This window comes from Tinamus guttatus, unplaced genomic scaffold (assembly GCF_059628265.1).
Source record: "Tinamus guttatus ecotype Peru unplaced genomic scaffold, ASM5962826v1 Tinamus_guttatus_pri_ptg000060l, whole genome shotgun sequence".
NCBI classification, from domain to species: Eukaryota; Metazoa; Chordata; class Aves; order Tinamiformes; family Tinamidae; genus Tinamus; species Tinamus guttatus.
This window is the reverse complement of record NW_028288594.1, coordinates 1,534,438-1,548,495: the sequence shown is the minus strand read 5'-3', so window position 1 is coordinate 1,548,495 and position 14,058 is coordinate 1,534,438. Positions and strand designations below refer to the sequence as shown.

General features: G+C 39.1%; 1 protein-coding gene across 4 annotated transcripts in view; it reads right to left on the bottom strand.

Moving 5' to 3' along the window:
- Positions 1-14,058, bottom strand: part of STK39 (serine/threonine kinase 39) — an 84,917-nt gene that overhangs the window by 35,848 nt on the left and 35,011 nt on the right. For 3 of the 4 annotated variants that reach the window (XM_088519483.1, XM_088519480.1, XM_088519482.1), the window contains 3 exons: positions 5,277-5,399; positions 5,129-5,161; positions 2,765-2,832 (listed from right to left, as the gene is read on the bottom strand). In XM_088519483.1, coding sequence (XP_088375609.1) covers positions 2,765-2,832; positions 5,129-5,161; positions 5,277-5,399 — 224 coding nt within the window. The remainder of the gene's footprint in view (positions 1-2,764; positions 2,833-5,128; positions 5,162-5,276; positions 5,400-14,058) is intronic. The other variant, XM_088519481.1, reaches the window with a different exon arrangement.

Sequence of the window (14,058 nt, the reverse complement as noted above, 5' to 3'; positions counted from 1 at the left end):
TGCATGTAATGTTCACAATATTTATCTAAATGTCAAGCCGTACTTCAAAAAAATTATATAATAGTACTAGATGAGGCACTGCAGGGAATTGTTTGCTTCTATCCTCACAGTATAGCTAACTTACTCCATAATAACATGGTTCACAACTTGTGGTTCATTTTAACAAATCTCATAAAAATCCTCTGATGGGCTCAAGTCTCCATCAGCTAGCTATATGACTTACTGATCAATACACCAAAGACATCAACAGAACAGTTTAAAGTCTAAAGTGGAGGTGGATAAATGAAGAAATCCCTGCGAGCATTTTAACTCTTCACTACATTGCAATCCCAAGGGAATGCTGCATGGCACAAAAGCAAGTCATCTACAGTCTTCGTTAAGCACAAATTCCAAAACTGGCAGTATTTTTACTTTCCAATGCTTTAAAAGCTTTACTTGGAAAGTGACCACAGAGCCGCTTTCCCCATACGCAGCTACCATAAATATAAGATTATTCACCTCACAATAATCCAAGCACAAGGACATCTGCGAGCACCCTGAGGATACAGAGGGGTTTCTCTATAACCTGGGACTGACTTTTAGTGATTGAGGGCCACCAGGCACACATCCTACGACACAGGAAATTTATTTTTAAGAATTTTTGAGAGAATCTTATACATTTGCTCTTCGGGTTACAAAAAGGCAGATCAATCAGCACAAAACAGACTAAAGCAATAGCTCAAACACTAATATTTTAATATTCTAAACACTACCTTCTTCCTGAAACAGTATCTCGTGACACACTTTAGCTGGTGCAGTACCATCTTGTCAGTACTTCTTCACCGGAACACTGGCCCAAGTCCCAGTGGGAATCTTCAGGAGTTTGGAGGAAGAACCCGGACCCTGGGTCCGTACGGCAGAAAGCTTTTCTGATATCACAAACAACACTTCTCCAGAGCTGGATTCCCTGTTTTTCCTCAGTCACACAAGGCAGACACAGATCCACAAAAGCAAAATCCAGGAGTGCTCTACTCTCAGGTGCAACCTTTTGCTGACAGGCCAGGGCCACTATAGACATGCTTATCATAAGATGAAAGGTGAAAAACCTTTCACAAGGTTTTTCTGACAGATACCTCATCAAATATTGACAGGCCAATGATTTTGAGACACCTCCTCACAAGTAGACTGATAATGGAAGCAACTGAAAACTTCTCCAAAGTTACTGATTTATGATCTGCCCCTTTTCCCAAATAAGATGGCTGTTAATACAGGACAAGACACTCAAGCATTAATTTTAGACTAGCATAACTAGAAAAACCATCTGAACCATCACACTTGCAGCCTCATGAGTTTATTTACAGTAGACTTGCTTCAGGAGGTGGAAGAAATCTTTTACATCTGAGAATTAGGAGGATTCATAACAGGAACAAAGGTTGATTATGTAAATAGAATTTTCTTCCTTCACTTCCAACGTATGAGCTGTAAAAAATTCAAAGTATAATCCCTGGCATTTCACTGTATTTGCAGGATGATATCCCTTCAGATATGCCATCGCTGCAATTAAGTGGCTAGAAACTAACCCCACACATTTTATCATGATTTAAAACTGCCCAGGCATCTCACTTGTGTTTCTACATGGATCTATAAAATGGTCAGTTTGATAAATGAAAATGAAAAAAAAAATATTGATGACATAATTGGTCAGTTACGTAAACTGGACAACAACTTAAAAGCTTCTAGATAATTTAAAAGTCTTTTCAGTCCCCACAGTAAAATATATCTCTGCTTCCTTCAATGAACATTTGGCAGACAAGCAGTTTCTTGTAGCTGTCACTGCAGGAGGAGTCAAAGAAAAGGGGAACAGAACTCAAGCACTCCTTCTGCACAGTTTTTTTTTTTTTTTTCTCTGATTACTATTAGTTTTTAATGTTACCATCTTAGAGCCACTTGCTGTGCATAAATCTGCTCTTTGTTCCTAACCTACTGATCATAAAGCTGTAAATAGATAAAAGATTAAAAAAATGTGGAAACAGACAGCTAACTAGAATATAGACATATTCTGGGGACATACAGACATATTTCTGAGGGATTGAAACCTTTTGTCAATACAAACAGGATGAAAACAAGCCCTAAAGCAAGTTTTAGTATTTTTTTTTCAACTTCAGAAAATTGTTATTAGACCAGAAAAAGCTATAAGATTTCTCATAAAAAGAAAAAACAAACTTTTTTTCCAATAGTTAAACTGCATAATTAAGCAGCCACTATCGAATATTATTTATAAATGGATTTTAGCGGAAGGTCAACTGATTTGCTTAAACTCCAAACACACTGAAGTCAGATGACATATTTGTATCCTTTTTGTAAAGTATCTGTCATTTCTCCACAGTGGCTGATCAAACTTGCCAAAGAAATATGTTTTGAGTAGGCAACTTGTAATACAGCTATGGTTTACTTCTGACAGAGGCTGACTGCTGAAGTGTGAAAGAAACTCATTAAAAATCTCGCACTGTGATCCTTCATTACAAGGAAAGGACGAAGAAAGAAAGTAAATGCTTAATGAAGGATACATTTAGCCTGAAGTCATGTTCATATTCTGCTTTTCATTTTATTCTATTTCAGTAAGCAATTAAAAGACAGCAATTAGTAACAGAAATATTATTCATACTGGTCATACTGGGAGAGTAAAGAAGTTAACACTTTATATTAATATTATGAAAATAACAGAGAACAGGAATAATAGAATAAACTAAAAATGAACACTAAAAAAAATTGCAGCATCTCTTACCGTAATCTTAAAACAAGATTCACTGCACATGGAACTTCATTGTATTCGTCACTAACAGCAGGCTGAGACTACCAAAGGGGAAAAAAAAAAAAAAAAAAAACCACACACAAGTGTTATAATGGAAGACAAAGGGAAAAAAATCCTGAAATATTTGCCATGCTAACAATTTGAAGTCAGCATCACTCTCAAAAACCTTTTAAGCTTTACAGTAATGCAGTCTAAAATACAGGCGATACCATTAAAACTGCCATATTTCAGAGACACAAATAAAAAAGCTTACACCTAAATACTGGATGTTAGATCCACCTTTTATCAAACTCTGATAAACTACTAAATAATAGGAATACAGTGTACAGCGAGAGCATCAATCTATTACTCACATTAATTTTGCATGATACAGTTTCAGTTTTTAAATAAAGTCTTGTGTTTACTCAGTTGCTAAGAACTAATAGCCTATCAAGGTCTGCTTTCTATTATCTATGCAAGAACCAGCATGCATCTAGATTTTAAACACCAATTAATGAATATTTGGAACATTACTTGATCACTAAAAGTGAAATAGATTTTCTCTAGCTCAAATAATTTCCTTCCGTTGATGTAAATCGCTATTTGTATTTTTGCATGCTCAACAAATCTAGTATTTTTACAACAGTCCACAGCCCATCAAAGACCAACACACACAGGTTGCAAGAATTTTCTTAATCTCAATTCCAAAGCACCTCCTGCAGCAATTAGGAATAAAATAATCATAATAATCATAATAATAGAAGACAAAGAAGAATGAAGGTTTCTTTATCATTTATTAATTAAACAGTAAATTCATAACCAAAGAGTTATCTGTACAAAACAATTGACAAAATACAGAATTCTGAATTTGTAAGACATATAAAGACTACAGCTAGCTGAAATCTTCAGTCTTCCTTAGAAACTATACTTCAGAGAACAGAATCAGAACTAGACTGGCCACTTCTGTGCCTGCCATCACAGGAAAACATCTCCAAGACTTGCATTTTTAGAGTTTTTAAAAGAACATAAAAACACAAACAACCATCCATTTTCTACAAGTAATATAATGAACAGGCATGAAAAAATCTTGTGGTGAAATCAAGCTCTCAAACTTGCAGGCTGTAATGCTGCTCAGGCGACTCCTCCCTCAAACACCAGACACACACGTGGATAAAGAGACTCCTTGAGCAGACTACAACACTGAAAGAGACTTTCCTTAAGAACATCTGGCTTAAACACATTAGCATGCAGAGGTGGAATTTCCCTTCATTTTCTTCAGTACTCGAGTGTATTAATCTGACTGCTACAGCCGAGAACAGTGCTTCTCAGAGAGTTTCACATATAGCACACAAGCGGAGAGAATCGGTATGCTTGTGAATACTAGCAAGTCTCCTGAGCAGAAAACTACAACCAAGCCACTATGCAAGCCATCTACACAATTATGAATGTCCTTACTTCTATAGATTCAGGTACTTGAAGCCTGTTTTCACCATTAGATGTGGATTTGAAGCCCAGAGTAAATTCCAAAATATGGAAATCTCCAAGTTGTTTGAAAACAAAAGAAGCATGAGGAGCAGTGCGGAGGCCCCACAATATCTCAGACTTAGAATGTAACCTCCACCAGAAACACTACGCAAGCAGCGCTGACAACTGAAAAGTGGGGTCATCACAGGAACCCACACCATCAAATCAGCAGGAATTGTTCATCTTTCTAAAGGTTATACGATACCAATGAAAATCAGAAAATCTAAAATTGCGGGTGAAATGTCAAGTGCCACCACCCGGTGAGCTTTTCAAAATAATAGCAACGTGGCTGGAAACCAGTAACCTTATTAAGTCACTATTTATAGCACCTAGTCTGTCAGCATAAGCCCATCACATTCAATATAGTACTTCAATTCTATGAAATAATCTACTATGCCACAGTACTGAACTATTCTATTACATTAGATATGAAGCATTTTAATTACCAGCTACATGTCATGATACACATCCCAAGAATGAAAAATTATTTGGAGATCTTCTGGCTACTCCAAAACAGCCATCATTAGTCTGACAGAAAAAGAGCAATTAGTGTGCTGGAGTCAAGAATATTCATTAAAAATAGCCAAATCACCTTATCTTAACCAATTCTCTTGGGCACGAACATAACATTGTGATTTTTCTATCCATTTTATCCAATGTGTGTTCTAGTTAATTGCTGCAGGCCCAACTATCCCCATATGTACTTGCCATACAAGGTTATACAACCAAAACAAATACTTTCGCCATAATTCATGTCTTTAAAAATAGAAATTAAAACAGAAATCCTCCTTACATAAACACTTGAAAGCAAAACATCAATAAAGAACAGTTTACCTCTATGTTCTCCTCTTCTTTCACTCTTCGTGACTAGAAAAAAAAAAGGCATCAAGATATGAGTGTCACATATGGAAGATTCGGAAGTACTAACAATTAGCATTAAGACAGAATATCTTGTTCATATCTCAGCACAAACAGAAGTTACCTTTTCCTGAGAAAAAGCAGCTTTGCCTTCCTCGCTCTTTTCATCCATTTCATCATCACTCCATTCCCAATCCCCATCTTCTGTTTTATGGAGGTGACCACTGGAACCTGGCACTCGTCTAACCTACAAAAACATTACGTGTTCTCCATCATACAGGTATGCTAAGTCTCCACTAGTGTCCTGGTTAATCAGCAGCTCTATATTGTTTTTATTCTCTATACTTTCACTAATTTGCTATAGTAATCACTGACATACTCAAATAACCTCTGACCTTCGGGGTCATTATTCAGTCACAGGAAACAGCTAACTTGTGTAAAATTCATGCAGGAAAACGGTTTTGTACACATTTTACCATTCTTCAGACCAAGCTGAAGCAGATGAGAATTGCTTACTCTCAGCTAACACCTTCACTACATGAAAGTTATTCAAGGTGCCAGAGGTTACACAGATGAGGTTGTTTGTGGGACACAAGTCTTAAGAATTTTAATTGTTAAGTATGTAAAGGTATGCACCAAGATATGCTAATTAGAAAATGCCTGTAAATCAGCCTAATAAAGTGTAATAGGAGCATCCAGCAGCTAAATCCCAAAATCAAATACCCTCTGATATTATCTTACTCATTTTTCACAGACTGATTAAGTGGGGTTTTTTTTTCCCCCCCAGGGTTTTGATCAGCCTATCTACGCAAAACAAAAGAACCTCCAGCAATTCTTACCACACCTGAACAGAGTTTATTAGACTCAGGAGACTGCTAAAAGCACAGAACAATAATCAGAAACCCCATTGGTACTGAAATTAAAATCAGTTTCTCTGATTATTTTCCATTACTGATAGAAGATAGAGTTCACACTGCATAACTGAAATGCTCATACAATTAAGTTCAGCACTGTGAATTTGTAAGGCCTGTAAGCAAGTATTCCTTTTAAAATACTAAAAAAAAAGAACAAAAGTCATTCAGAAAAAGTCAGTATGTCTAACATAAAGAAAGGGAGCAAAGCTTTAAATGTTTCACAGCCTACAAAAGGCAGAACTCACTCAGATGCAGTTTCAGGCTAGGAAGAAACACTGGAGAAGGCACCTAATAAAAAATGCCTTCGAAATTAATTGTAGCAGGAGCTAAATGTCCTTAACTCCAAACTGTACATACTCTCTGCCAATACCTAAGGTACCATACAACCTGCTTTGAGTTTGGTTTCACAGCTGTTTGTAATGCACTCCTGCCTTGCACTGACCCACACTGAATGTACCCTACTCCGCCACTTGAAGGATCCTACACTATTTTCCCTATTTCCCGTACCAAGCTCCCAATACACCCAATTTAGCTCTAGCTGCTGCAGGGTTTGGAAAAAGCAGCTCATGTTGCATTTGCAAAACAGGACTGAGGAGGAGGAACTGAAAGCAGTAGCACAGCAGCTTCGTATTCTGCTACCATCAGCCCAGGCACTATCAGTGAGCTCTTCCCCTCCAAATCATCAGGGATGATAATAGATACAAGGGAACTAGCAGGCAGCTTCCCTGGTGCTTGTGGGTATAAATTATAGTCCTACAGGGAACAGCTCTGGTGCAGGCTTTTATTTAATAGCACAAGTATTTTCCCGACATCTATATAAAAACCTTTGAAAAGGTATCAGCTACAACCCAGAACACAACAACAGGCTGATTTGCAGACGCATTCGCACGCTGCCCGATGCGCTAATCAAAATCTCTACTACATCAATTTTCAGTTGTTCTGAACACTTATTCTAACTAGAAAGATTTTAATGGAGCTTAATGAGGCTGCCAGGGTTATAGCAGAAAGCTTTACCAATGAAGATGAAGCACATTTCAAGTTTTTAAATAGATTGCCTTTTAATAAGCAATAAACAAATGCCTCATGGAAAAGAAAACAATTTGCTTCACTATAGAATTGTGTTAAATTAAATGATTTTCTTCAAAGCTGTCTGAAGGTAGAAAAATAGGAGTCTAAACTTGTAGTATGTTCATCAGACTGATTCCAACAGCACATGTATTCACAGGAAAGAAATCTTATCTCAGCTACAGCAAAGCACCCTACCTTTCAGCCTTAAAAACTGCAAAGGTGTTGTCTATCACAGGTCATTGGCAGGTGTGCTTAGATCTTACGCTACTTGCCAAATGAAGCTGAACAATTTTTGATTAAGAGTAGCTTTACTAAAAGGCCCTGTTCTGGTTAAAGCCACAAAGACTAAGTCACACAGAGGGGATGTAGAGCAAGACATGAACACACCATGTTGGTAAATCAACTTCTTGTCTCTTTTCTAACCATAAGTCTGAAGACTTTTTACCACATCCTACTAAGACTTTCTGACCTCTTGGACAAGCTATACATTCCCAGCAAATACATTAAGAGCAACTATAACAGGCCTTTTTCAATAAAGGAACAAAAATAAGCAATTTGCTAAGTGGCAAGTGGTGCTAAGTGGCACCACTGCTATAATTGCTATATCTGAAACATTTCTTTTGACTGAAGTGAGAACAGGTATAGTATCTCTCTAGGTGATATCCTTGCATCATTTTCAGTTTTGATTCTTTCTTTTCAATTTACCAACACAGGTGTGGAATACACTGAAGAATTCTGTTGAACAAATAAGCATACATGTGTTGAACTATAGCACATCCATGCACTCAACTATACAGGATAAGGAGATAAGCAGCACAGATTCCTGCTGTTGCTTTTATTTGATGTGGCTGCAGCAAAAACGTCATGGTTTGCGGTTTGCTTGTCAGAAGAGAGGGAGGGCAAGAATTATCTCATTTTCCCCCTTCAAACTAAAGTTTCCTATAGCACGAGCGCAGATAACAGAGGTGGCCAACAGATGCAACAGAGTAGCAGCAGTTTGTGCAGATGGGGCAAAGGCAGGTCCTCACCTCAGCTCAAGCCAGCAAACACGTTCTCAGCTGCAGCGGCTGCTGGAGCCACCATCCCTGCCACATCAGAGGCAGAGCACAGAGGATGCAGCTCTGGAGGCCTCAGGGAGGATGAATCTCTTGCTTGTTCTGATTATCTTACAAAACCATCAAGCACAGCATACAATCTATCTCTCTGTACTCTATCTACTGTATTTTTCCTCATTCACACTATCTCTACTACCCTTTGTTTATGTATGGGCAATTAAACAAGTCTTCTCCTACCTCCCTTTGTCTTCAGATTTTCAAGGCTGCAAACACATATTTGGGAGTTCAATCTATGGTTTCTACATAAATAGGATTTTTTTTTCTGGGCCATGCAGTAGTATATAATGCTATTTCTTGATCAGCTTTAGTTGAAATATGCCACGCTGACAGGTTTTTATTCAAGGATTACATCTCTCAGTAGAATCATTCAGAAGAAAAGGAAACAAGTTAAAACATGTGCAGTTCTAATTTGGTTTTATTGTTTTAGAAAACCTAAATGATCCTTCCAAAACAGGAACTAAATTGATTCATAACTTTAGCTATTAAAGAAAACAAGGAAAGCCTACAGCCTTACAAAGGCAAATTAACACGTATTAGAAAACATATTTCACATAAATCAGAAAAATACACAGGGAACACAAAAGGAACTGCAATGACTGGCATTTAAATTGCACCCAACACAAAAGCAGTTTGGGTCATTGTAATCCACAACCAAAGGCAGTTTGCAGGAGGAAAAACTTGAAAAGCTGCTGCCAGCATCACCACAGCTGCAGAAGACAGAGAATACGAATGTCAGTTGGAACAGAGAATGCTTGACAAATTAGTGAGTGAAAGGATCGCACAACTAACACAAAATATTGAATATAAATTATTACTGGGCATATTTCTTCTGGCCAATGCTTATTCCAGCAATGTACACCAGAGTTGCAAAGATTTAAGAATAAATTAAGCTGTTGACAGGAGCATTTGTCCTCACCCTTTCAAAGCCTGGCACAGACAATTAATATTGCAGCCCACAGTAGCGTACTCAGGCCTTCCAGGAGCACGTCTGCTTAACCAGATGAGCAGGACAGCTCCAGGCCTCGTCTATCAAAGGTCAGCTCAAACCAGGCCATAACCAGGCCTGCTGACAGAGCAAGTCTCTAGCATCAGAACGCACAAGCTGCCCACGTTCCCCAAAGCTCAGCGAAAAAAGGCTACAGCATCAGGAAGCAAAACAAGTTCTTGTCCTCTAGGTGCTGATGTGCTTGCTCTATGTAGACACCAGAGACTGGAGAGAGAAGAATCTATTATTTAATCACCAATTTTTTTAATTTATTTAATCACCAATTTTTTTGCTTCTGCAATCTCTTACAAGTCTACATTTGTGCGAGGGAATTAAAAAGGAAGGGAACAAACATTTTCTGAGTATTAAGATCTTACACAAAAGAATAATAAGTGACCTGAAAGTATGGTAAATGAGATGTCTGTACGTAAGCAAAAGTGACTGCACTAGTGAGCGTTAAGGATTCCAGTAACAAAAAGTGTTAACAGGAAGACCTCACGCGCCTAAAACACACCTGTGGAAACCTTGGCAGAACCCAGCATTGCTCCCTATTGATTTTTAGCTAGAAAACAGCCAGTGCCACTCTACAACTTGCACTCCCTGACCTGCACAAGGCAGCCCTCGCTTTTGTTGGTTGGTTTGAAACACACATCTTTCCAGAAATGCTGCTGCCCACCAAACAAAGCTAGGAAGCTTTCCCTGCAGGGAAAACTTTCTTTCATTTTCCCACTGATGTCCTTCTGCTACAGCTGCCGGGACAGTATTCAAGATAATACACAATCCCACGTGCTTCAGGGCTCAGGAATGACAAGCTTGTTATTCGAACACCCCATCTTCTTTTCCATTTTCTCTAGCCTTCCCTAATCTCAGCTGAAACTGACTCTGAGGCAGAAAAGGGAATCATAGAATCATAGAACTGTTAAGGTTGGAAGGGACCTCTAGAGGTCATCTTGTCCAACCCTGCCTGCACACATAGGGTCACCTAGAGCAATGACCTTGAAGACGTCTCCCTCTTCCAGGCACAGAGGCATTTCTCCTCAAGACTCCCTAGAACGCATAGGGACTCCTCCTGCAGCTTTGTTCCCACCACAAAATGGTGAGTGCTTTCATGACGGGAAAATAAAATGCCTCAGATTTTTTTTGGTAATAGTCATGAATGCAGCAAAGAAGAAAGAACACCTTGGCTCAGAAAAGCAAGGTAATGCTCTTTAAGAGTTGTTTGACTGAACATTCTGTACATTCCAGGAAATCCTATTCAATTTCTGGATTCAGGAACAGTTTGAAAAATCAAGGTGAAGGAAATTGGCATTGACTTGGCGATACATTCTCAACATGGAGGAAAAATACCCACAGTCAGAAACCACAGAGCATTCAGGAAAGGAGACAAGCAAACAATCAATATAAAATGAGAATTTCTTTCATTGCTTTAAAAAGCTCTAAACTTCTATTTGAGAAAATTATTCTGCTTTTAAAAAGATCATGCTGCTATATTTTACTTTTATGAACCCTTATTGTACTCAGTTACTCTTACCAAATATTTTTCATCATTACTTCAAACAGTCTTTGAAATGACAGTAAAATAAAACATTTTTTCTACTAGCTTTTTTAGCACAAGAAGGTGTAGCAGCGCTGTAGGTTTAAGGATTAGTGACTCACAAAAATCCAGAAGCCAATTGTAAAACTGTCTTCATAGGCTTCATAAAGGCTTTAATTTCCTACATAACAGGAAAAGGCTAAAAGCCTGCAGTTACAATCACCTGACAGACAGCAACTTCATAAATGTGGAAGCAACTACTGCTTTCCACCCTGCAGCGTGGTGCAACATCAGTTACACCCTGCCTTCTTCCACAAGGGATGGAGGAGCAGAGACGCAGGACATCACATCGGACATAAAGACATATGGATGCAAGGCAAGAGGGGAACGGTCCCACACAGGCAAAATGGCAACACCAGCTGCAGTTCCAGGAGACACTGGGAAAACTTGCTTGCAAGCAGATGTGCTCTTTTCCAGCATGTTCAAAAAGATCATAGAATCACAGAATCATTAAGGTTGGAAGGGACCTCTAGAGGTCATCTAGTCCAACCCCCCTGCACACGCAGGGTCACCTAGAGCACGTGGCACAGGAATGCGTCCAAGCGGGTTTGGAAGATCTCCAGAGAAGGAGACTCCACAACCTCTCTGGACAGCCTGTTCCAGTGCTCTGTCACCCCCACTGTTAAGAAATGTTTCCTTAAGTTCCTGTGGAACTTTTGGTGCTTCAGTTTGTGGCCATTCACTCTTGTTCTACCAGTGGCCACCACTGAAAAGAGGCCAGCACCATCCTCCTCACTGCCTCCCTTAAGGTATTACATACACTGATCAGGTCCCCTCTCAGCCTTCTCCAGGCTGAACAGACCCAGCTCTCTCAGTCTTTCCTCATAGGGCAGATGTTCCAGGCCCCTGATCATCCTTGTAGCCCTGCGCTGGACTCTCTCCAGCAGCTCCACATCCCTCTTGTACTGTGGAGCCCAGCACTGGACACAATACTCCAGATGTGGCCTCACCAGGGCTGAGTAGAGGGGCAGGATCACCTCCCTCGACCTGCTAGAGATGCTCTTCTTAACGCACCCCAGGATGACATTGTCCTTCTTGGCCACAAGGGCACACTGCTGCCTCATGGTCAACTTGTCATCCACCATGACACCCAAGTCCCTCTCTGCAGAGCTGCTCTCCAGAAGCAGCCCAGCCTGTCGGCCCCCAGCCTGTACTGGTGTCTGGAGTTATTTCTCCCCAGGGACAGGACCCTGTTGAATTGCATGAGGTTTTTCACCGCCCAGTTGTCCAGTCTGTCCAGGTCCCTCTGGATGGCAGCGCAGCCCTCTGGGGTATCGGCTACTCCTCCCAGTTTGGTATCATCAGGAAACTTGCTGAGGGAGCACTCTGTGCCTTCATCCAGGTCATTGATGAATAAATTGAACAGGACTGGGCCAAGGACTGACCCCTGGGGGACACCGCTAGCTACAGGCCTCACCACTAACTACATGGCCCTGTGTCAGGGCATCTGTAACAGGCATGGCAATACGGAGTCTTGGCAGAACAAAGAGTATGTGCTTCGGGCATATTTCAAAGGAAAAACTGGCGTAAAAATGCAAGTGTATCAATTCTGGAGTAGTAAAATGAATTTGGAATAAATCAGACATCAGTCTTTGCTTCCTGAAAAAAATCAGTCCATCACTAAAATTTCCTAATGCTCTCAAATATTTGCATTTGCAGGGCCATGTCATTTTTTTTTCAAGATTTTGAAAATACATACTATGTTAGGCAAAATTTTGTATGAAAAAAATTACAAGCTAATAGATTAAAAGAAACTAAAGTTTGAGCATGTGTTGTTTTGAAATATTATAAACAATCATCAGAATCCACTTTTTTTTTCTGATCCCTGGAACATAAACATTGTTTTTACAACTGACAAAATGATTGTGTTCAATCTCTAGTGTGCTTCACTTCATTAAAATATTTAGACACATATACAGAAACCTATGGTTCAGCTGCTCTCTGAAAACTTTATAGGGAAATCTGGTTTGTTCAGGAGAGCGTGAATGACAGATGAATCTGGCAAAAGAGGGAGGGGAGAGAAAAAAAAAAAAAAAAAAAAAAGGAAGTAAAAAGCCAACCGACCAGAAGAATGTTTTCACACAACACTTATACTGTGAAAATGCCATATGGACTAAATACAAACTGGGTTCAAAAGCGAATGGGTCCATCAGTTGCTATCTAGCATGTTGATATGCACATAACTATTAAGCAAGCCTGCCAACTTTTATCGCTCAAAGCAAGGAGGAACCAGTCAACTGATGTTGTACATTTTAACCTCTCCCTGAGACTGTGCTAATTGCTGCTGTGGGAGACAAGATATCCCCATTACGCAGATCCTAGAAGTTCTTTTAGAAAAGATGTGCTGAAATTCTCTTAAATTGCTAAGTAGTACTGGCACTTTAAAGGGTTTAAAACAGGTGTCTCAAAAGCTTTCACTTTATAATGAGTATTTACCATGCCTGTTCTTCCTATTATTTCACAAGAAAAATAATGATGAGGAATAGGACATTACAGAAAATAGTTTTAGCACAGCATTCTGCTCTGCATATTATTCCATCCAAAATGCAGGACTGTTGCTCTATGCACCACATAAGTCTACAGAGCAATCATATTTAAAAATTTTTGCCTTTAGCACTCTTGCAAATCTTTCCTAAATGTTTTCCTAAGATACAGAAGCAAATTCAAATCCCCACATCTTTGCATTTGTTTGCACTCCAGTGGAATGAAGGAAATTACCATAATGTCACATTTATCCAATCTCACTATAAACCTTTTGCTTAAACTAGGAAGATATGGGAACACCACTTCCTTCAACTCCAAACCATTTCCAACTCCAGTTGGATACCTTCAACCTAAAGTCAGCTTCAGCTACCAGCAGTTGTAAATATGCCAACACAGAGAAGTCACTATCCCCCCTAAAATTACATTTTTAGAAGATGATTCCTTGCACATTGCTAATTTTGCCTTCCTAAACATTTAAGTTTCATGTAAAACATCTTGAATTTACATAAGTTCATGCATGTACATAAAATATGCGCTCCAGCATGTGAATCTCAATTTTTAACCTATTTTTTTCCAAGAAATTCTAGTGTTTTTCAGAAAACCCAGCAATGAGACAAATATGCAGGGTTAGCAACTCAAAATGGCTTTCCTTTTCAGACAAAGTTTTCCATTTCATTTATTTCCTTCCTCCCTGCACGCCTATCGCTGCTAAAGCAAAGCTGTTAATCTGTAAGAATCAAAAAAAA